Raw genomic sequence first — 21,343 nt, 5'->3', positions numbered from 1 at the left:
AACCTACTGAGCTGCCCAGGCGCCCCAAGAATGTGAACTTTTTAAGGAAACATGGCTTCTGTTTCTGCTATTCCTGCATATGCTCAGTCAATGTTTCTGAAAGATGGAAAAGCCCTTCAACTGACCGCCTCTTTGCCCTGATGCTGGTTAGGGGAAGGGGTTTAAGAATTTCCAGGTGATGGGGGAGGATATGGGGTGGGGCACCTGCCTTAGATGACAGTCAGAGGTTCTGCTGGTGGATGATGGTTGGTGGGGAAAGGATGGAGGCCTGAATTTCCACCCCTCTCAAACCAGTCATGAATGAGGAAAACCAGAGCAAATTGGACACATCTCTCCTAGGTGAGAAGGGGACAGGGAACAAAGGGCCCTCTCACAGCCTGGAGCTGGGTGAAGTTCAGAGTGTGTGGAGGTCAAGTGTGAACCTACCTTGCTGGCCAGTGACAGGCAGGGGCGCGGGGCCCGCTGGGGACTCTCCAGCTTGACAATGCTGATGAATCCAGGCTCCAGATTGTCGTCATCGCTGGCATTGCACAGGTACAGGGGGTGGGACTGCAGAGAGAGGGAGAGAGAGAGGTTAGGGAGGCTCTAGGGAGCAGGAGTAAGCTGTGGGAGCCAAGTACTTCCCCACTGTTCCAGGCAGGGACCAGGCAGGTCTCCTAGTGCTATGAAACCATCAGCCTTCTTATTTTTTCTTTCTTTCTCTTTTTCTTTTTCTTTCTCTTTTTCTTTCTTTCTTTCTTTCTTTCTTTCTTTCTTTCTTTCTTTCCTTTTTCTTTTCTTTCTTTCTTTCTTTCTTTCTTTCTTTCTTTCTTTCTTTAATTCTTTCATTTTAATTTGCATCCAAGTTAGTTAGCATATAGTGCAATAATGATTTCAGGAGTAGAATCCAGTGATTCATCCCCTACATATAACTCCCAGCGCTCATCCCAAATGTCCTCCTTAATGGGCCTTCTTACTAAATTGCCTCAGAGGAAGCTAGTAAGCATCAGTTGTCATTTCAGGGCCACCAGGGCCAAGGATACATGGAGGTGGGGTGCAGGTAGGCACGAGGGGTGTCCAAAAGGGGGAACCTCAATGAAGAGCCTGCTGCAAATCTGCCCCAACAACCCTCAACCTGCCGCAGACTCTCTCCCCTCCTACTTCTTTCACCTGCTCTAAAACCCCAGGCTAAGAGCCCATATCAGTGCCTTCAGAATCTTGCCTTCCCTCCATGCTCCCCCAGGGCAGTGCTGGGTGCTGCCAGGTGCCTCCTGCCTCCTTGGGATGCCCGCTGACATCCCCATCTTTCCTGTGGCTTGGGTCTACTCACTCTGTGTTTCCCTGATCTTCTCAATATCTCCCTTTGCCCCTGCCCTGGGCCCATCCTGAGATGAAGCAGGGAGAAGACACTCTCTGGGGATAAGCCTTGGCTAAGAGCCTTGAACATCACACTTCCTAGGAGCTCATCCTTTCCCCGGGAATGATGCAGTGGAGGTGAGCCAGCACATGTTCTGAGGGTGTGGCAGGGTCAGTCCAAGACACTGTGCCCTTAGCCTAGCTGGTGCAGAGCAATGGTTCAGGGGGAAGTGGGCCCAAAGTGTGCTAACAGACCAGAGAATCCCCCATCAGAGGACAAGAATGTCCTTCTATATACTCGCTTGTCACTCAAAATGATTCGAATACCCACTTGAAACTAATCTTCCCATAGTGCTATGAGAAAAAAAGTACTTATCTGGCCCTAGATAATCCTATGGGCCAGAGGTTCCGGTGTGGTGGAAACCCAGTGTATCCTGCAAACAAGGGGATTTTGTATGAGGGAGGTGCCCATACTTCTTCTCCACTGCCACTGAAGTCTAAAGGACTTCCAGAAAGAACCATCAGACGAACCAGAGAGCATTTTGAATTCATGAAGATGTTGGTGCTGATGATGGATTTAAAAAGCACAGTCACTTTTTGGGGGTGCCTCATTTGGTGGAGAGTGTGTGACTCTTGATCTCGGGTTGTGAGTTCAAGGCCCACATTGGGTGTGGGATTACTTAAAAATAAAATCTTTAAAAATATACAAATAGGGGCGCCTGGGTGGCGCAGTCGGTTAAGTGTCCGACTTCAGCCAGGTCACGATCTCGCGGTCCGTGAGTTCGAGCCCCGCGTCGGGCTCTGGGCTGATGGCTCAGAGCCTGGAGCCTGTTTCCGATTCTGTGTCTCCCTCTCTCTCTGCCCCTCCCCCGTTCATGCTCTGTCTCTCTCTCTGTCCCAAAAATAAATAAAACGTTGAAAAAAAAATTAAAAAAAAATAAAATAAAAATATACAAATAAATAAAAGCACAGTCACTTTTTGAAAGCATTTCCATGCTGTTTCTTCTCACTATGTCACTGCAGTCTCTTGAACATAGTAGGTTCTCAAAAACAAGCACCACCCTGCTTTGAATTCTATCCTTGTGAATACAAATCTTTGGGCAGGGGGAGTTGAAATGAGAGGGAGTTCCATTCTTGCTCCCAGAATTTAAGGAGAATTACTCTGGTAGTCGTCAAAGTTTAGTGTGGAAGAAATGCTATGTGCACCCCAACCCCCCTCAGAAAAGGGTCAGGGCCCAGATTAGGGGTTGTTCTCACTTCACTGAAGCTGTAGCTCCTGTCTCAACAAGTTCCATTAGTCTGTCCATCTGCCCATTTGCCCAACCACGCATCCATTCATTTCTTCATTCTTCATTTCTTCAACATTCAACCTTGCCCAACCATGCAAATTCAACCATTTGCCCAACCATGCATCCATTCATTTCTTCAACAAGGAGGGCCTCCTTGTTGCCATGCACTGTACAATGAGTTGGGGAGTCAACAATAAATAAGATAGGCTCTTTGCCTTAACGAAGCTCAGAAGACAAGTGTACAAACACATTGTATTGTGATGTTGTGATGCTGTGGGAGGGCTCAAGGAGAGGGGACTAAGTATCCCATGTAGGAGAGCAGAGTGACTTTAGTGAGTCCTTGGGTACTGAGTAGATATGTGTTCACCCACTGGATCTGCAGGAAGGGGGAAGGTACATTCCTGGCAGAGGAAGCAGCCTGTGCCCAGGCATGGAGGCACAGGCAGGGGGCAAGGAGGGGCTGCAGGCATTTAGGTCTGGTGTGGAGGGGAAGGCAGGAGATGAGGCCAGAAAGGTTGGCAAGCACCAGACCAAGGAGGAAAGACTGCAGATTTGCGTTTGAGAAAGGTCTCCCTCGTGATGAGAGAAGACTGTCTAGAGTGGTAAGGAGTCAGAAGTCAGCTGTTCCAATAGAACGAAAGATGTGAGATCTTCAGGAACTACAAATCGTAGCCATGGGACTCTATTGCTTTGCTTGCTCCCCTACCACTACCCACGGTCCAGCTTTCTCCAGATAATTCCAACGTGCCTCTCACTGATTAGAGTGTCAAGTGAGGGGGGAAGTCACTTCAGAGAAGAGTTGTCTTCTTTTTTTTAACTTTTCTTTTCCTTATTCTTTTTTTTTTTTAAATTGAGAGAGAGGGAGAGCACACGTGAGCTGGTGAGAGGGGCAGATGGAGAGGGAGAGAGAACCTTAAGCAGCCTCCATGCTCAGCATGGACCCCAATTTGGGGCTCCATCCATAGCCCTGGGATTCTGACCTGAGCTGAAATCAAGAGTCGGATGCTCAACGGACTGAGCCACTCAGGAGCCCCAAGAGTTGTCTTTACAGAAAGATTTGCAAATATTTAACCACCACTCTGCCCCCAGGCCCTCGCAGGGGGAACCAGCATATACAAGCAGTGCTATATTGTAGGATGCCTCTGAGGTGATGCAGGAGAAAAAACTTGGTGTCAGAGTCACCAGACTTCCCTGACCCTGAAGGGACTATAGAAGAGGGAGGGGGAGGAAATTAACCATTAGTAAACACTTCTTGCCTGCCAGGCCCTCTAGATGTTATCTCACTATGAGGTAGGTGTGATCATTCCCATTTAAAGAAGAGAAAGAGGCTTAAGGCACAGGGAAGTTAAGGTCACACAAGATTAGAACCCAGCTCTATCTGACTCCAGCCTCTGGAGTCCTGTAACTCAAAATGAACCCAGAGTCAACCCTCCATTGTCCAAGCTAATGGGGATGATGATAATGCTAGTTTACATTTATTGAGTAAATACAGTGGGCCAGTGATGGGTCTAAGCACTTTTGTGTATTAACTCTTTCCATTCTCGTAACAACGCTATGTTAAGGTACAAACTACTATTGTCTCCATTTTAAAGATGAAGAAACTGAGGCATTAAGCGGTTAAGTAACTGACAAGACAGAAGTAAAACTTTCACTATTTGCATATGATATGATACTACATATAAAAAACCCAAAAGACTCCACCAAAAAAGTGCTAGAACTGGTACACAAATTCAATAAAGTCGTAGGGACAAAATCAATGTATGGAAATCTATTGTATTTCTATACACCAATAATGAAGCAGCAGAAAGAAAAATTAAGAAATCAATCTCATTTACAATTGTGCCAAAAACAATAAGATACCTAAGAATAAACCTAACCAAAGAAGAAAAAGATCTGTACTCTGAAAACGACAAAATCCTGATGAAGGACATTGAAGACAACACAAAGAAATGGTAAGACATTCCATGGTCATAGATTGGAAGAGTAAGTATTGTTAAAATGTCTATACTATCCAAAGCAATCTATACATTTAATGCAATCTCTGACAAAGTATCAACAGCATTCTTCACAGAACTAGGACAAACAATCCTAAAATTTGTATGGAAGACCCCGAATACACAAAGCAACCTTGAAAAAGAAAAACAAAGCTGGAAGCATCACAATTCCGGACCTCGAGCTACATTACAAAGCTGTAGTCATCAAGACAGTATGGTACTGGCACAGACTCTCTCTCTCTCTCTCTCTCACACACACACACACACACACACACACACAAATACACATAAATCAATGGAACAGAATAGAAACCCCAGAAATAAACCCACAATTATATGGTCAGTTCATCTTTGACAAAGCAGGAAAGAATATCCAGCGGGAAAAAGAATGTTTCTCCAACAAATGGTGTTGGAAAAACTGGACAGCGACATGCAGAAGAATGAAATTGGACCCCACTTTCTTACACCATATATAAAAATAAATTCAAAATGGATTACAGATCTAAATGTAAGACCTGAAATTATAAAAATCCTAGAAGAGAGCACAGGCAGCAACTTCTTTCTAGACAGATCTCTGAGGCAAGAGAAACAAAAGCAAAAATAAACTATTGGGACTACATCAAAATAAAAAGCTTCTGCACAGTGAAGGAAACAATCAATGAAACTAAATGGCAATCTAGCAGAATGGGAGTAGATATTTGCAAACAACATATCCAATAAAGGGTTAGTATCTAAAATATATAAAGAATTTATATAACTCAACACCCCCCAAAAAAGTGAACAATCTAATTTTTAAAAACGGACAGAAGAGGGGCGCCTGGGTGGCACAGTCGGTTGAGCGTCAGACTTCAGCCAGGTCACGATCTCGCGGTCCGGGAGTTCGAGCCCCGCGTCAGGCTCTGGGCTGATGGCTCAGAGCCTGGAGCCTGTTTCCGATTCTGTGTCTCCCTCTGTCTCTGCCCCTCCCCCATTCATGCTCTGTCTCTCTCTGTCCCAAAAATAAATAAACGTTGAAAAAAAAATTAAAAAAAAAATGGACAGAAGATACGAATGGACATTTTTCCAAATAAGACATACAGATGGCCAAGAGATACATGAAAAAATGCTCATCATCACTTACCATCAGGAAAATTCAAATCAAAACTACAATGAGAAATCACCTCATACCTGTCAGAATGGCTGAAATCAACAACACAAGAAACAAAAGGTGTTGGCGAGGATGCAGAGAAAGGGGAACACTCTTACACTGTTAGTGGGAATGCAAACTGGTGCAGCCTCTCTGGAAAACAGTATGGGAGTTCCTCAAAAAGTTAAGAATAGAACTATCCAACAATCTAGCAATTGCACTACTAGGTATTTACCCAAAGAATACAAAAATACTAATTCAAAGGGATCCATGCACCCTGATGCTTATAGCAGCATTATCTACAATAGCCAAATTATGGAAACAGCCCAAGTGTCCATTAATTGATGAATGGATAAAGAAGCTGTGGTGTGTGTGTACACACACACACACACACACACACACACACACACAATGGAATATTATTCAGCCATAAAAAAGAATGAAATCTTGCCATTCACAATGAAATGGATAGAGCTAGAGAGTATTATGCTAAGTGAAATAATTCAGTCAGAGAAAGACAAATACCATATGATTTCACCCATGTGGAATTTAAGAAACAAAACAAATGAGCAAAGGGAGGAAAAAAGAGAGAGAGGCAAACTGAGAAATAAATTCCATAGTTTAACCATCGAGAATAAACCAGTAACCAGAGGGGAGGTGGTTGGGGGGATGGGTTAAATAGGTGATGGGGATTAAGAAATGCACTTATCAGGTGTGTATGGAAGTGTTGAATCACTATATTGTACACCTGAAACTCATATTACATTATATGTTAACTAACTAGAATTTAAATAAAAACTTAAAAAAAAAGGGGGGGGGGTAACGACCAGAATTACACAGCTGAGATCAGAAGAAATGGAAGAAGTAGGATAAAGTAAAAATAAATAATAATAATAATAATAATAATAATAATAATAATAATAAACTAAGAATATTTCCCATTTGACTTTGAAAACACGATGCCTCCCCCAACTCATGACCAAGAAAACTTACCATCTTAATTTTACATTCCTAAACAAATCCCTGAAATATTGGATTCTGTCCTAGGCCCTCCTCTCTTTTTACCCTCCATGCACCCCCTACGTGACTCCAACCAGTGAATAGCTTTGGTTTCCATACAGAGGTCATTGATTACACATGTGCAGCCCAGACCTCTCATGAGTTCCAGACCTATATGTCCGACAGATAGGGCTTGGACATTTCTGCACGAAGAACTTTATACTATTTTTTTCTTTAATGTTTATTTATTTGTGAGAGAGAGAAAGAGAGAGAGAGAGAGAGAGAGAGAGAGTCAGAGCGTGAGCAGGGAAGGGACAGAGAGACAGAGAAACACAGAATCCAAAGCAGGCTCCAGGCTCTGAGCTGTCAGCACAGAGCCTGACACGGGGCTCGAACTCACGAACCGTGAGATCATGACCTGAGTCGAAGTCAAACGCTCAACCGACTGAGCCACTCAGGCACATGAAGAGCTTTAAATGAGACATCTCAAACTCAGCATGTTCAAAATTGAACTAATCATTTTATCCCTCAAAACTGCTCCTCCAGTGTTCCCTATTTTAGGGAATCACTATCTACCTACTCCCCAAAACAGATGTTTTCCACCTAGGCTCCTCCGTCTCCTTCACCCCTACCCCCACCAGCAACAGCCACCAATCACCAGCTTCTAACAATTCTATCTCCTAAACATGTCTCTTATTTGTCCTCTTTCCTCCGTTTCCACTCTGGCTACTCTAATATAGGCCACCATCATTGCTGTTCCAATTTACACAGTTATTCCAAATAACTGGGGCATTTCACCCCTCTCAGTTCTACACACTGAAGCCAGAGTGATCTACAATGCTAACTTGAGTGTGTCACTCTTCTACATTAAGCTCTTAAAAAGCTTCTTATAGCTCTTGGAATAAAGTCTGTATTTATAAAGACAGCTTAAAAGGCTCTGCCTGCTCTGGGCTCATGCCTATACACCTTGCCCCATGGCTTCCCATTCCCTTCCCATACTTCTTCTCCCCCCTTGAAACCCATGGTCCAGAAATAACGTGTTTCATGTCTCCAAACACTTCTGGCATTTGCTGCTCTGTCAGGATAGGTCAGAGGCCCCTGCTCTGGGCCCTCTTAGCACCCTGTATTCCCCCATCATGACTTATGCAGTGGTATTTCAGTTTTTTGCTGACTTCCCTCTCTTCCCAGGCTATATATAACTCACCTCCACCGCCCCCTCAGTGCCTGCCACACAGTAGGTACCCGGATCAATATTTTTTTTATTAAATATCAACGGTCTACAACCAGATAGCTGACAGTTAACTCTAAAGGCAACACAATGCACACCAAAATTCTGGTAACAATGGCTTTGGGAGAGGATTTAGCGAGGAGATAGTGAAGAGAGACTTTGGTGTTTTGCTTTGAACATTTCAATCATAGAATGATATATTGAGATATTAATTTGAGTTTTGCTTTTTTGCTGTTGTGGAAGAACAGGAAAGAATGAGAGCTATTTATATTTTGTATCTTTTCTCTCCTGCCACTCCAAGAAGAGAGCCTCTCCTATTTCCCTGCCTCAGGGGCATTTACCCAAAACAAGTGATGCTAAAGATCTATCTTCCTGGCTTTTGTGAAAGATTGAATTCCTTGAGGAAAATGTGAGTGTCCCGAAGACAGAAAGGAGTGTGTATGGGGGATAGGGCAGGGGCCATTAGAGTCCCTGGAATCCTGGGGAATGGGGGGAGGAATCTGGGGATATGCCAAGATGTGGGAATCTCCAGACCGTGCCCCAGAAGGAGTAGACCCCAGAAGCCTGGACCCTGGTGAAGATGATGTGCCTACATGGATTTCAAGGGAACACTTGGGCTTGAACAATGAGCGTATTTGTGGTGACCAGTGTCGACAAATATCAGAGGGGTGTCTTAGATATTTCTGTTTTGGCTGCTCTGTGAGGGGAAGCTCTCAAGAAAACCTATTTCTTGTATAGTTGTATTGTGGTATGAAAACCTTACTTACTGCACTTTTGTATGGTTGGACTCTTTTACAATAAGACTTTTCAAGTATGCTCAGATTAGAAACAAAACCAAGAAAAAGAAAAAAAAAAAAAAAAAAAAAAGAAGACCATTCAGCCAGGACACTGCTCATTACCTAGCAAGGCAGTTTTAGTCTTCCTTGGGTGTACCACAGGCTGTCTTTGCTCCCTCCTGCAGGGAATTCTAGCTGGGGAGATGGCCCCTGAGAGAAAACAGATCCAAATGTACCTGCCTCCTTAGGATGCAAGGTCTCCTAATAAGGAGATGTCACCTGTCCTCTCAGGACACCAGGAGAGAGCCAAGGGAGTTGACTGGTAGGATTCAGGGAGGGTGTGGTTGGGGAGAGCCCCTGAAAACTGGAGGGGCTTAAGGACTGGCTATCTGTGACTTCCTGAAAAGTCAGGAGATGGGATGCCCCTGTTCCAGACACTGCCTTCAGGGGCAAATTAAGAGGAGCCTGAGCTTGCTTTCAGGGTCCAGGCCACTCTGGCTGAGAACTCAGCTTTGCACACATAGTTTCCATGCCTGTGTAAAGACGTGAATACTGTCCTTTTAGTGGCATGTGTTATACTTCATATTTTCAGATGGATCTGGTCTCTAGGTCTCTGTCCTCCTCCTTTAACATATTTGTTCTGATTTTCCTCTCCCTTCTAAAATAGACCTAAGGCTCAAATTCTGACTCCATCATTCGCCTGTGTGACCTTGGACAGGTTACCTAGGCTTTCTGAGCCTCATATTCTTCACCTACAGAATGGGATGATTATCATGAAGACTGGAGATAATGGATATAATAAGTACCTAGCACAGAACCCGACACTCAATAAGTGCTCATTAAACGGTCATTGTTTTATTATCGTATTTGCAATAATAAAATCCCTCCTTATTGCTGGAAGGGACAAAGACCTTCTTCTGACTGCTACTCCCTTGGCGATTGTCAACAGTGCTTCTGAATGCCAGTGTTCTACAAGGCACAGTCTGGGACAGCTCATTATCCACGGTCACTTCCCCCCTGTGCTCAGCCCTCCAAACCCCACTGAACAAGCTCTTCCAGTTCTCAGCCCGCCTCCTTCCCATGAAGGAAGCCATGTGATCTCATTACCTCCTCACAAAGGGCATTCCAGGGCTCAACTGAGCCCCAAACTTAATGCTGGTCTTTCTTTATCCACGGCATCTCCTCATCTTGGGGCGTGTGCTTTTGCAAGCAACTCTCTACTGTCTCTTGTTTCCAGCCACCCTCCTCCCCCCACCCCCCACCTCTGCTGCAATAATCTCTTAGTTCTCTGATTCCACATACGGACCTTCACCCAGGCCTTGGACAGGTAACTTTACTGCCTGCTACAACTTTGCCTTTGTAATCAGGAATACTGGCCAGGCATCAAAGGCACCTTTCCCCCCATTTCCTCTTTTCAGATTTTATAATCCATCTCTCCTATGCAACCTCCATTACCTGAACTTAGAACCACCTGACTCTTATCTCCAGCACCGGGACACACCAGCATCATAAAGTCAAGCTCCTATAGCTCGGGAGTTGGGAAAAACAGAACAGCCTGAAGTTGCTGCTTCCTGCCTGCAGCACCGAAATAGCCTCTGAAGCCCAGTTTGGTCACTTTGTCCTTTTTATTGAAAGAGGTCCAGCTCACATCCGCAGGTTAGGCCCTACTGGTGATTGTTTAGGCTTGGATTTGGAAACCTCTAGTCCTCATTCTCTTCCTTACCTTAGCCTGTCACTGTCTTTGGGATGACTGAGTTTCCCACTGAATTAAGTTGGGAGGCTGAGGAAATTGTCAAAAGGAGTTTCTCTTTATTCTGTTAATTTTTTTTTATAAGGAAAATGTATTCCTGCTTGATTGTGTAATTTTTTTAAGGTACAAAGGAAAATAATATTGGTGGGGCTAGAGCAGCACAACCTTGGGCCCCCTGATGAGAGTGGACTGACAGAGAGAGGATGGGTGACAGAGGCCTCCAGTGTTTCTCACTGGATCCAGAAGACCTCCCCAGTGGACAGGTGTGCTGGTGAGCAAGAGTGCTGAGAAGAGAAGAACTGAAATGATGTGCCAGCTTCCAACAGGAAGCAGGGGGACAAAGGCTGAGGGGGGGAAATGAGCTCATCAAAAGTCTAGTCTGAGGCTTTGCATTTTGGAGGCCCTTGGTCTTTGCTGGAATAATGAATAAAATTTCATTTGAATCCAGCTGCCATACAGTTTACAAAGAGATGTGATTTGCTAACAGCTGAGCCTGGTTCATACCTGTAAGGGCTCTTCAACACTTCCTTTTTTACAGATGAGGAACATGAGACTCAAGTCACAGGCTGCCCATGGTTACACAGCTAGTTAAATCCTGGAGGTCTCCAGAATTCAATCCCAGTACCCTGTTTACCCTACCATGCCACCTCCAGGTACATGCAATGGGAGGTATTCTGTGTGGTACAACAAACATTGCTGAGTACTGCGGTGAATGGATGAAAGGCTTCACGACCTCCATTTCTAGAATGCTCAAACTTGAATCATTCTTAGCAACAGGACAGAAGCAAGGTCTGTCTGCTCATTTTCCCTCCAGGCCTAGGCTCTTTCTTCCTGGCAGCCTCAGCTTCCTTCCTTTCTCCTAGGGCCTATCTCATCTCTTCTCCTAGCCACAACAAAAGCAGCCAGATCCAGACACTGCTCAGAGATGCTTTCCCAGTGAATAGTCCATGTTTGTTTAGGATGAGAAAGGTGTGTCCTGAAATTAGAGTTCACAAAAGCTTGGACCCAAATAATGGTCATTCAGCCAGACTGCAATTTCCCTGTCTTGCTCCACATTAAAGACTTCATTCTTCAATTTTAAAATTTACCTATCCCCTGGGGCACCTAGGTGGCTCAGTCGGTTAAGGGTCTGACTTCAGCTCAGGTCATGATCTCAAGGCACATGGGTTCGAGCCCCATGTTGGGCTCTGTGCTGACAATTCAGTCTGGAGCCTGCTTCAGATTCTGTGTCTCCCTCTCTCTCTGCCCCTCCCCACTTATGCTCTGTCTCTCTGTCTCTCAAAAAATAAATGTTAAAAAAAAATAAAAAATAAAAAATAAAAAAAGTTAAAAAAATTATTAAAAAAAATTCACCCATCCTCATCTCAGATCATAACCAAGCTCCATGATGTAGATGGACCTCATGACCTTAAAATGATTCCCATGGTGTGGTTTTTCTGCTTGGCATCTATGTATGGGTGGTTCACAGGGTCATAAGCAGAGTCATGGGCAGGAAAAAAAAAGGGGAGGAGAAAGAAGAAAGAGCTAACTAAGTTGCTTTTGAAATAAACTGATAATCAGAGAGGAAGCTTATTTAGCAATAATAAGACAGAGAGAAGGAGAAAAATCTCAGCCATTTTTGTCCATTATATTCTCACACAGAAACAGAGTTTGTCCCGACTCAGCCCAGAATGACCTCTAGTTACAGGGGCACCAAGAAGCTAATCAAGAAGTTAGGAACAAAGGAGTGGGAGCCCACTAAATATCATTTTAGTTACATCAGTGCTCTTTAGAAGAAAAGCTATGAAATAGGATACCCAGGTTCTCAGGCCCACAAAGGTCAAGATCTTAGAAGATATTTCAGGCACGAAGTTTGAACTCCTTTCCTCCACCAGGTTAGGATCTCGGGGATCAAACCTCCAAGACTCCTATACTAAATGTATAGGAGTCCTGAAATGTCAGCTGAATTCTGCTGCTCAGTTAGTGACCACTGTCCCAGGGAGATCCTACCACCTTCACTGACCTCCATCCTATAGGAAGCACCACTTGAGGCCCCTCATTTACCTAAGTCTTGTTAAAAGAGGTCATCTGCAGAAAAGCTGAGGTCTTGTCACAGGTGGCAGTATTGCTAGGGCAATACTTGCCCTCAAATTTCCAGGATAAGGGGTTCTAGAGGCTTTGGCTAGGGCCCCTCCTAGGGATGGCCTTAACTCTTAACTCTACAATAGTTAACTGCACTCCCACAAGTGCTCCAACTGAACCCAATGTGCTACTTGCAAACAGCCTTGACACAGTCTGCTTTATGATTTTGCTGTTCTTGTTGCAGCCAAACTCATGCCAGAGATGATGGGAGGAATTTAGAAATCTGCTGGAAGCAGTGTTAGTATTATTGTTTTTAAGTAATTATTGACGTTAAGATTTTAATGCTGAAAAGACCAAAGACTAAAACCAGACAGCCCTTGTGAAAAAAGACCAAAGAAATTAAATTTGAGGAAATCAGGTTATTTATTTAAATATGCCAGAGGCATATCACGACTACCAGTAGAACTACCCAAGTATTTCTAAGTTTGGTGAGTTTAACACAAGAGTGTGAAACAGATAAATTAATCTGGTTATTTCACACATTCTGTGTCTTTCAGGCTAGTCTCCTGCTCAGGGGTTGTAGGGATTTCAAGTTACCCTGCACACTCTGTTCCAGTCATCTATGACTGGCCGGCTGTGGTGCTTATGAGTCCTTTAAGGGCAGATCTTGTATCCAGATGGGCCAATTCAACTAAATCTATGCTCAGATTTTAATTGCTACATTGTGAGTGGTGATGGGAAGTTATGGCATTTGCTTGGCTGATCCCAGGCCCCAGCTCCTGGGCAGCTAACACACAAGACTGCATTTACATTGGAAAGGGGAAGGGGGAGGGGTGGAGCATGGGCCTAGTTGTACTTAGAAACTACATTAGGAGGGGAAGGACAAAATTATTCAAGCCACCAGCCAACTCAGATGCCCAGAGTCTCTCCTCAGAAGCCACTGGGGGTTGAGACCAGGCCAAGGAGGCTTCTGTTCAGAAGAGGCAACAGTCAGAAGAGGCTTGTGTTGGAGACAACCCAAAGGCTCCAGCCTGACTGCTGACAGCCCTTTGACCACAGCTCTGAATCCTTGTCCATGGGGTGGCCCTGGGGAAGAGGCCTGCTTTGGGGGGACTGTTTAATGATTTGCCAGCAAAGAGCAAGGCAAACAGACTGCTGGCAGCTTCCTGGATGCAACAGGAGAGTAGATTTTTATTCCCACCCATGGTGTAGCCTTCCAGGCAGGAGATAAAAGAAAAAGCAAAAGATGGTGTAGCGAGAGCCTAGAAGAGATTGCCATTTGGAGCTCAGCACTTCACTGGGTCTCCGTGGATAGTGCCTGGATACCTTGGCATCGGTGCCAGTTGGTATTTCCATCCTCTGAATATTTTAGTAGTTTCTTTTTTTCCCCACAAATATTTTATTTTTAAGTAATCTCTATGAGCAACACAGGGCTTGAACTCACGACCCCAAGATCAAAAGTCACGTGCTTTTCTGACTGGGCCAGCCAGGCGCTCCTATTTTAGTAATTCCTTTTTTTTTTTTTAATATTTATTTTGAGAGACAGCATAAACAGAGGGAGGGGCAGAGAGAGAATCTCAAGCAGGCTCCACTCTATCAGTACAGAGGCCAATGTGGGACTCGATCTCACAAACCACGAAATCATGACCCGAGCCAAAATTCAGAGTCGGATGCTTAACCACCTGAGCCAGCCAGGCACCCCTAGTAATTCCTAATAGCAGCATCTCCTGGGCTCCTAGGAACTAAAGAGCAAGATATGTAAGTAGCCTCTTATGGCAGGGTTCTAGGAGTTAAAGAGAATGAAACCAGAAAAACACTGTCTTGGCCCTTAACAAATCTTTAAAAAAAAATTTATGAGCTGGGAAAGTAGTTTGGTTCTTTGATAAATTCCTTTTACTTTCTTCTCATGGGTCTTTCCCTATCTCCTTGGTTCCGCATAGAAAAGAAAAATGGCACCTCCCCTTCCCCTGGGCGCCAAAGAGTCCAACGTCTAAGTCCTACAGCTCTCCCCCTCTTTTTCCCCTCAACCTTCCAGCCTAGTCTTCTCTACTCTTCCTACTGGGCTTTAAGTCCCCAGAATTAAACACTTTCCCCCATTGTTCCCCTAAAGTGTTATATTCCAAATTCTTCTTCTTCAAGTGGGAGAGAAAGAGAGAGAGGGGGAGGGAGGGAGGGGCAGAGAGAGATGGACAGAGGATGGATCGGAAGCAGGCTCTGTGCTGACAGCAGAGAGCCCGATGCGAGGCTCAAACTCACAACCCATGAGATCATGACCTGAGCCAAAGCTGGACGCTCAACTGACTGAGCCACCCAGGGACCCCAGATTTATTCGAAATTCTTAAATGACACTTAACGTCTTACAGTTGTATCAGTAGAGTGCCTGATTCTTAGATTTCAATAAAATATTAGTCCTTTCCTCCTCCCTCTAACGTAGATCCTGAGCTACTTCAAGTCAGGGACTAGGCCTTATTCATCACTTAGCAGAATGCCAGGCACACGGATGTGAAGAAAAAAAATGCATGCATGTTGAATAAACAGATGTGAGGTCAAATAAAGTTGGTGGTTGCCTTGTCATTTGATCAGGATATGCTTATTTTTAGATTTTGGCTTTCTCTTCAAAAACCTTCTGTATACTCCCTATAAGTTAAAGTTTTAAAGTCAGCTTTTATAGTATTTTTACCTCTTAGCAAGGGAGAGGTCACTTCCCTTTTATATCACACCTAAATCTCCTCCATAACCCTGAACAAAACTCACTTCTTTCAGGAAAACCTTCCTGCTTAATAACCCATCCTCAGTTATTCTTTTATTGTCTTCCCTCAGTATCAATGTGCTGAGTTGAGCATAAGCCTTAAGGGAGAGAAAGCAGCCCCCCTGCCAAAAAAGGGAAAGGGCTCCTGCTTTCAAGAGACTAAAGCCTAACTGTAAATCTACAGCCATGCATACACATGTGCACACACACAAGCGGCTCAAGCCCATTTGTCCAACAACACACAGGGAATGTACATTGACAGGTCACAGCACATACATACTGAGCAAATGTAGAACGAATGGGCAGACCAACTTATTCCCATGCTTTGTTTTCGAAGTGTTCTCTTGTCCTTTGGGCCCTTCTGTCTAATCTCCCAGATCTGATGGGAAGCTCCTTCAGGATAGGAACCGTTTAGAAACCATTAAAAACAGTTTTATTTATTTTTTATCCCTATAGTGTTGATTCAAAGAAACTCTTAGGCCGCCACACTGGCCTTAGGCCATGGTGTTGGCTGAGTGTCTCTGGTGAACTTCAGTTCCTACCAAGATTTTATGAGGACCCAGGCAAGTGATCTGCATGGAAAAGGTCTGGAAAAACTCAGAGTTGATTAACTCCCAGTAGTACTCCATATTTTTTCTGAGTGGGTCAGATTAACATTAAATGAAGTAACATACTTAAATAACATTTTTCTTACCTTAAATGAAATGAGAGATGAATTATATTTCTTTCCCCCATCCTTAAATTCTTTAGGGTTGAAGTGTCTGAAGCCCGAATTTTAAAGACTTCAGTTGAGGAGCCACATGGGTTTCAGCTTCCCCGCAGCCTGCTCAGCCCTCCAGCCTGCTCTGGTCCTGAGGACGTAAGAGGGCCACCCCACGCCAAGTGTGGTCGTATGTTCAAATATTCCAAACATCCCTTGACTTGCTCTTTGTGAACTATGAGTTCTTTGTTACTTCCTAATTGCTCAAACCTCTTTATTTTTCTTGCTAAGCGCAGATGGTGAGAGATATGAAAAGATAATCAAAGTGCTGATAAATGGAAGAAGAGTCTTCTCAGTTATCAGGTTGGCTCTGTGGAACAGAAGTTCCTGTTTGCACTTCTCAGGACATTCGGAGAGATGCCATCACCAGACCCAGTGGGTAAGGGAAGTACTTGGAGGGTCAGGAGGGAGGGGAGCCAGACTCCTGAGTTGAGAGTTCACAGGGCAATGAGGATCAATACCAGCACTTCTGATTTGTAGCCGTTATCAAGGTACAAAGCAACACTACCCTTTGTCCTTTTATTTTTACTTTGCTAATGGAATCATTCGCCCTGAATTAAGACTATTATCGGCTTTGATGTTGCGCTGTATATTAGCAAAGTGCTTTACAATCCTTCATTAGCTCTTTTATTCTCCCTTTATTAGTACCACCCATTTCACAAATTAGGTTGAAGAGACAACACAATGCATATTAGGCTTGCAACCAGGAGCCCTGAATTCTGGGCATGGATTTCATGTACTAAATATAACAAGAGGAGATGTTGCTGACCATAGAAAGAGTCACAGAGTAAAGGAATAAAAGCATCAAAATTATAAAAGCCTTCTTGGGAAATAAACGTCAAGACCTGAAACTTTTACTTTATTTTGCCAGCAGTAAAACTGAGAGCTCTCACGAGTTTAAATGTGATCACCAAACACATCTTTAATAGGGAAACAGTTCTGGTTGACTAATTTCCTCCATAACAGAATTGAAAGAGAAAGGAAAAAAGAATATATCTGAACCTAGTGGTGCCAGTTTCCCAAGAAAAGGGATTGACACTAAAGCAAGACAAATATCGCTGACTTAACTTCTGACTTGTGGAATATCCCTTCTTGACACTCTCCCTACTGCTATTCCTGACCTAATGCTGTTCTAGTTCTTCCACTTCTCTGACTGTCCCTCATTTGTTTGTTGCCTCTGCCTTCCTCTTTTCTCCTTCATTTCATTTAAATATAAGCATATGTTCTCTGATTTCTATTACCTTTTTTTCTGGGGTTCTTATTCATTCTAATATCTTCAATGCTAATTCCAAAATTTGTTTCCTAAGTCCAGTTATCCTGCACTATAAAATGCCTGCCACACATTATTTCTTTGAAGTCTTTCTGGTACTTCAAACTCCAATAATACCAAATCTACATATCATCTTCTTCCTGCACTCCACCTTAAACCAATAACCTCTCGTAACTCATCTGTTTTTGTTAGTGGTACTGTCATTAGAGACCCAGGCCGAGCACCTCAGAGTCATTATGACCCCCCCCCCTGCCCATCCTGCATCCAATCACTTAAACTCCTCTTTGGAGACCTACCTCTCTATGTCCCTGGAGTCTGAACCATTACAATAGGCTTCTGACTAGTCTCCAGTCTCTCAACGTTCTAAAGCTCTCCATGTATCTTTGCAAGAGCAATCCTCCTAAATACGGCACCAATCATATTGTTGTCCTATTCAAATACCATCAGTGACTCTCCACTGCCTTCTGAATTAAATCCCAAGCTCCTTAGCCTATCAAATCAAGGCTTCAGACCTCTCTGCCCTGGCTTTGGAATCAGAACACCTGGTTTCACATTTTGGCTCTGTCACTTGAAAAATGTGTGTAACTTTGAGTGGGGAGGCTAACCTCTTGAGTCTTGGTTTCTTTATGGATAAAAAAAATTCAGATACCACTACCTACCCAAGAAGATCATCCTAGAGATTAAACAACATATTTAAAGTACCAGCATCTCTTGCACTAAAAAAGTATTAATTCCTTCCTCTTCCCCTCTGCCTTTTCAACTTCATCTCCACTTCTCTCCTAAATGTACCACACTGCTTATCCAAACCAAACTGTCTTACTCTTCTCTCATGTTCTCTTGGAATGCCTTACTCCTATCCTGTCACTTTTTAAAATGCTACTTATTATCATTCAAGGCAGCGTGTTTTTCTGTTTGTTCATTTTGTTGTGCTGTGTTTTGTTTAAGAGAGAGCGTGAGCAGGGGAGGGGCAGAGAGAGAGGGGGACAGAGGGTCCAAAGCGGGCTCTGAGCTAACAGCAGTGAGCCCAATGTGGGGCTCGAACTCACGAACCATGAGATTCAAGGGCATGTTTATATGCTACTTCTTTCATGAAGAATCTCTTTTCCTCTGAAATGTCTCAATCACCTTGTTTGTATTTATTGTGTGGCACTTTTCACCTTCTGCTTTACATCCTTATCTACTAAATTGAGGGCAGAGATTTCTTTCTCTCCCACACAGTACAATGCCCTAACAATAGCAGGCAACCAGTAAATGCATGCTGAATTCACATTGAAAGCTTGTGCTTTTGGTCTCCCCAGAGTCCATTTGTTTGTGATTCATACTTCACACTGAGAACTCTTTAGAAACAGTCTCTGGCGGGATATCAGAATTTCAAACAACTTTAACAGAGAAGCTGAGTCAGTCTAGGATTAAGTTCAGTCCTAGTTCAGCCAACAGGAATTGTCTGGACCCTTTCCTGATTAAGATAGCATAATTTAGTAACTTGTAAGCTACAGAGCTCATTTGAATAAATTCAGATGAGAACATATCTGAGGAATAGGCAAGCAAAAATGCATGATACCTATAAAAACCAACCACTATTAGGTTGACAATGGCAATGACTTCACTGGTATAGGAAAAAGTCCCCAAAAGCCATCTGGTTTCACAGGTTTTGACTGTGGCTCAGCTACAAGGTATACCTTATTCTGGCTTTCATCCAATCCATTTCCTCTTGGTCCAGTTAGCAAATGGGTGGGTAATTATATGACATCAGCCACCATGGGGTGGCTGGAACATAAGGTGGCTTCATGGTGCCATATAATGCAGTCACCAAGTTTCTGAATCACCAAACACAGGTGCGTCGACTCTTCCCCCCACCACACCCCCTACTCTATAAAAATCACCCTATCTGATATTGCTGTTGACACAGTGACTACACTTAGGTTCTGGGCACTTTCTTTTGCTTTTTCATAGTGTTTGTTCGGGTGGGTACTTCCATGTAGCCTATAAATGAGTACTCACAGTGCGGGAGTAATCACCCAGTCATCAGGCCATGCTTTTGCCTTTAGGTAGGCTTACTTCAGAAAGTAGCAGCATATCTAATTGCGGAGTCCACAACTACATGAAATGCTTCAGAGGCTGAACTCCCTTCCTAGCAAAATACCTAACTAGCAGAGTTGCTGTCTGGCACTAAGTTTGATTCTTAGCCTGGACACTATCAGGCCTATTTCTGGAGCCATCTTTCTCACTAAAATAGCAGCTGCTACAATTTCTTCCCAAACTCTTTGTTACAGGGAAGACCAATAGCTTCCAAATGTTCCTTGTCAAGATATGGACAGTCACACAATGTTGCTATTGAGTGGATGCTGGATGGGTACACATGGAGTCTTGCCCCATGGGCACATCAGAATGGGCCTGAAATATGGCCTCTTAGTTGGCAAGTGTTTGATGAACATCAAAATTATGTTTGATCCAGCCCAGGGGTTATAGTCTTATTAGGGAGATAACACACAAACACAACTAAATGGTGACATAAAATGATGTACGACCAAGTGTCACATTGTGTGGTATAGCCCATAGGTCCTGTGGGTTTTGTGGAGGAGATGAATTAAGCTAGCCCCTAAGGAATTTGAATTTGGGGATTCAGGATTTGAATAAGAGAAGAATAACCACATATGTAAAATAAGCAGGATCTGATCCACAGGATCTGTCTAATGGATTTTGGGAAATTCCCAGCTACAGCCTTGAGAAAACACATGGGGCCAAGTGAGAGGAAAAGCGGGGTTCTTGACCAGTCTCTCTTCAAAGTAAGAAGACTTACGTAACTAAAAAATAGACCGGCAGAGATAGTTTAGATAGCTGAGGTAGGGTCAAATTGTGAAAGCCACTGAATGCTGAGATAAGAGCCAGACCTTGCTGGCATACGAGAAAAGGGAACCACTCTGGATTCTTAAGCAAGGGGATCTCATGATCAAAACAGTATTTTAAACACAATTTAGTATCGGAATAAAAACTATAATGGGATGAAAAGAAAACTGGTGGTAGGAAAACCAGTTAGAGAGCTGTTCCAGAATCTAGCATAACATGATGAGAGCTTGAACCCTGGTGGCAACAGTTAGAAGGTGAAAGGATGAATCACAGAAATCACGAAGGAAATGTAGAAAGTACTTGCTGACACACTGAACCACAAGAATAAAGGAGTTAAAGGTTCTAAACCTGGAGAACTGGCGGCAGGTAGAAGGGGAGTTGCATCAATCCAAAGATGGACATTGGAAAAAGAAATTAATTTTGCACAGAAGAAAATGAATTCATTCTAATTCTGAATTAGAGATGAACATTTAAATCCTATAGGCGATTTGAAATAAGAATCAGAGTTTGAGTGAAAAGACAGGATTAGAGACACAAATTTGCCAAATACTGTTTACATCTTTCAGATATAGTACTATGGATATAATATTGTAAATACTAAATTTATTTTTTTTTTCAACATTTATTTATTTTTGGGACAGAGAGAGACAGAGCATGAACGGGGGAGGGGCAGAGAGAGAGGGAGACACAGAATCGGAAACAGGCTCCAGGCTCCGAGCCATCAGCCCAGAGCCCGACGTGGGGCTCGAACTCACGGACCGCGAGATCGTGACCTGGCTGAAGTCGGACGCTTAACCGACTGCGCCACCCAGGCGCCCCTGTAAATACTAAATTTAATGCATGAAAACACTTAGGAAAAGTTAAAACGGCTACGTAAGTGAATCCAATTAAAAGTAGAGCTTGTGGTTGTTGGTTCACTTGAACTATTCCCACTGCAAGAAATCCAGAAGAGATGATGCTGTGTAGCCTGCCACACTAGAATGAGATTCCACTCACTTGGCTTCTAATATCATCTAATGTATGACCTAAAAGCTTCTATAGTTCAGGGCAGTAGAGAGAAGAAAAACGAGAACTCCTAAAGGCAAAGCAACCTTGGAATCTCCTCTTTGAGGATGATACAGAAACCAATCAAAAGCATTGGGTTTCATTCTCCTTATGT

The 21,343-nt window shown here is 43.6% G+C and overlaps 1 protein-coding gene across 3 annotated transcripts in view; it reads right to left on the bottom strand.

Moving 5' to 3' along the window:
* Positions 1 to 21,343, bottom strand: part of RNF43 (ring finger protein 43) — a 64,712-nt gene that overhangs the window by 15,467 nt on the left and 27,902 nt on the right. For 2 of the 3 annotated variants that reach the window (XM_045488235.1, XM_045488236.1), the window contains one exon: positions 427 to 549. In XM_045488235.1, coding sequence (XP_045344191.1) covers positions 427 to 549 — 123 coding nt within the window. Of the gene's footprint in view, positions 1 to 426; positions 550 to 16,001; positions 16,486 to 21,343 lie in introns of those variants that run through there. The other variant, XM_045488237.1, reaches the window with a different exon arrangement.

The sequence above is a fragment of the Leopardus geoffroyi genome, chromosome E1, assembly GCF_018350155.1.
Source record: "Leopardus geoffroyi isolate Oge1 chromosome E1, O.geoffroyi_Oge1_pat1.0, whole genome shotgun sequence".
Classification (NCBI taxonomy): Eukaryota; Metazoa; Chordata; class Mammalia; order Carnivora; family Felidae; genus Leopardus; species Leopardus geoffroyi.
This window is presented reverse-complemented; position numbering and strand designations above follow the sequence as displayed.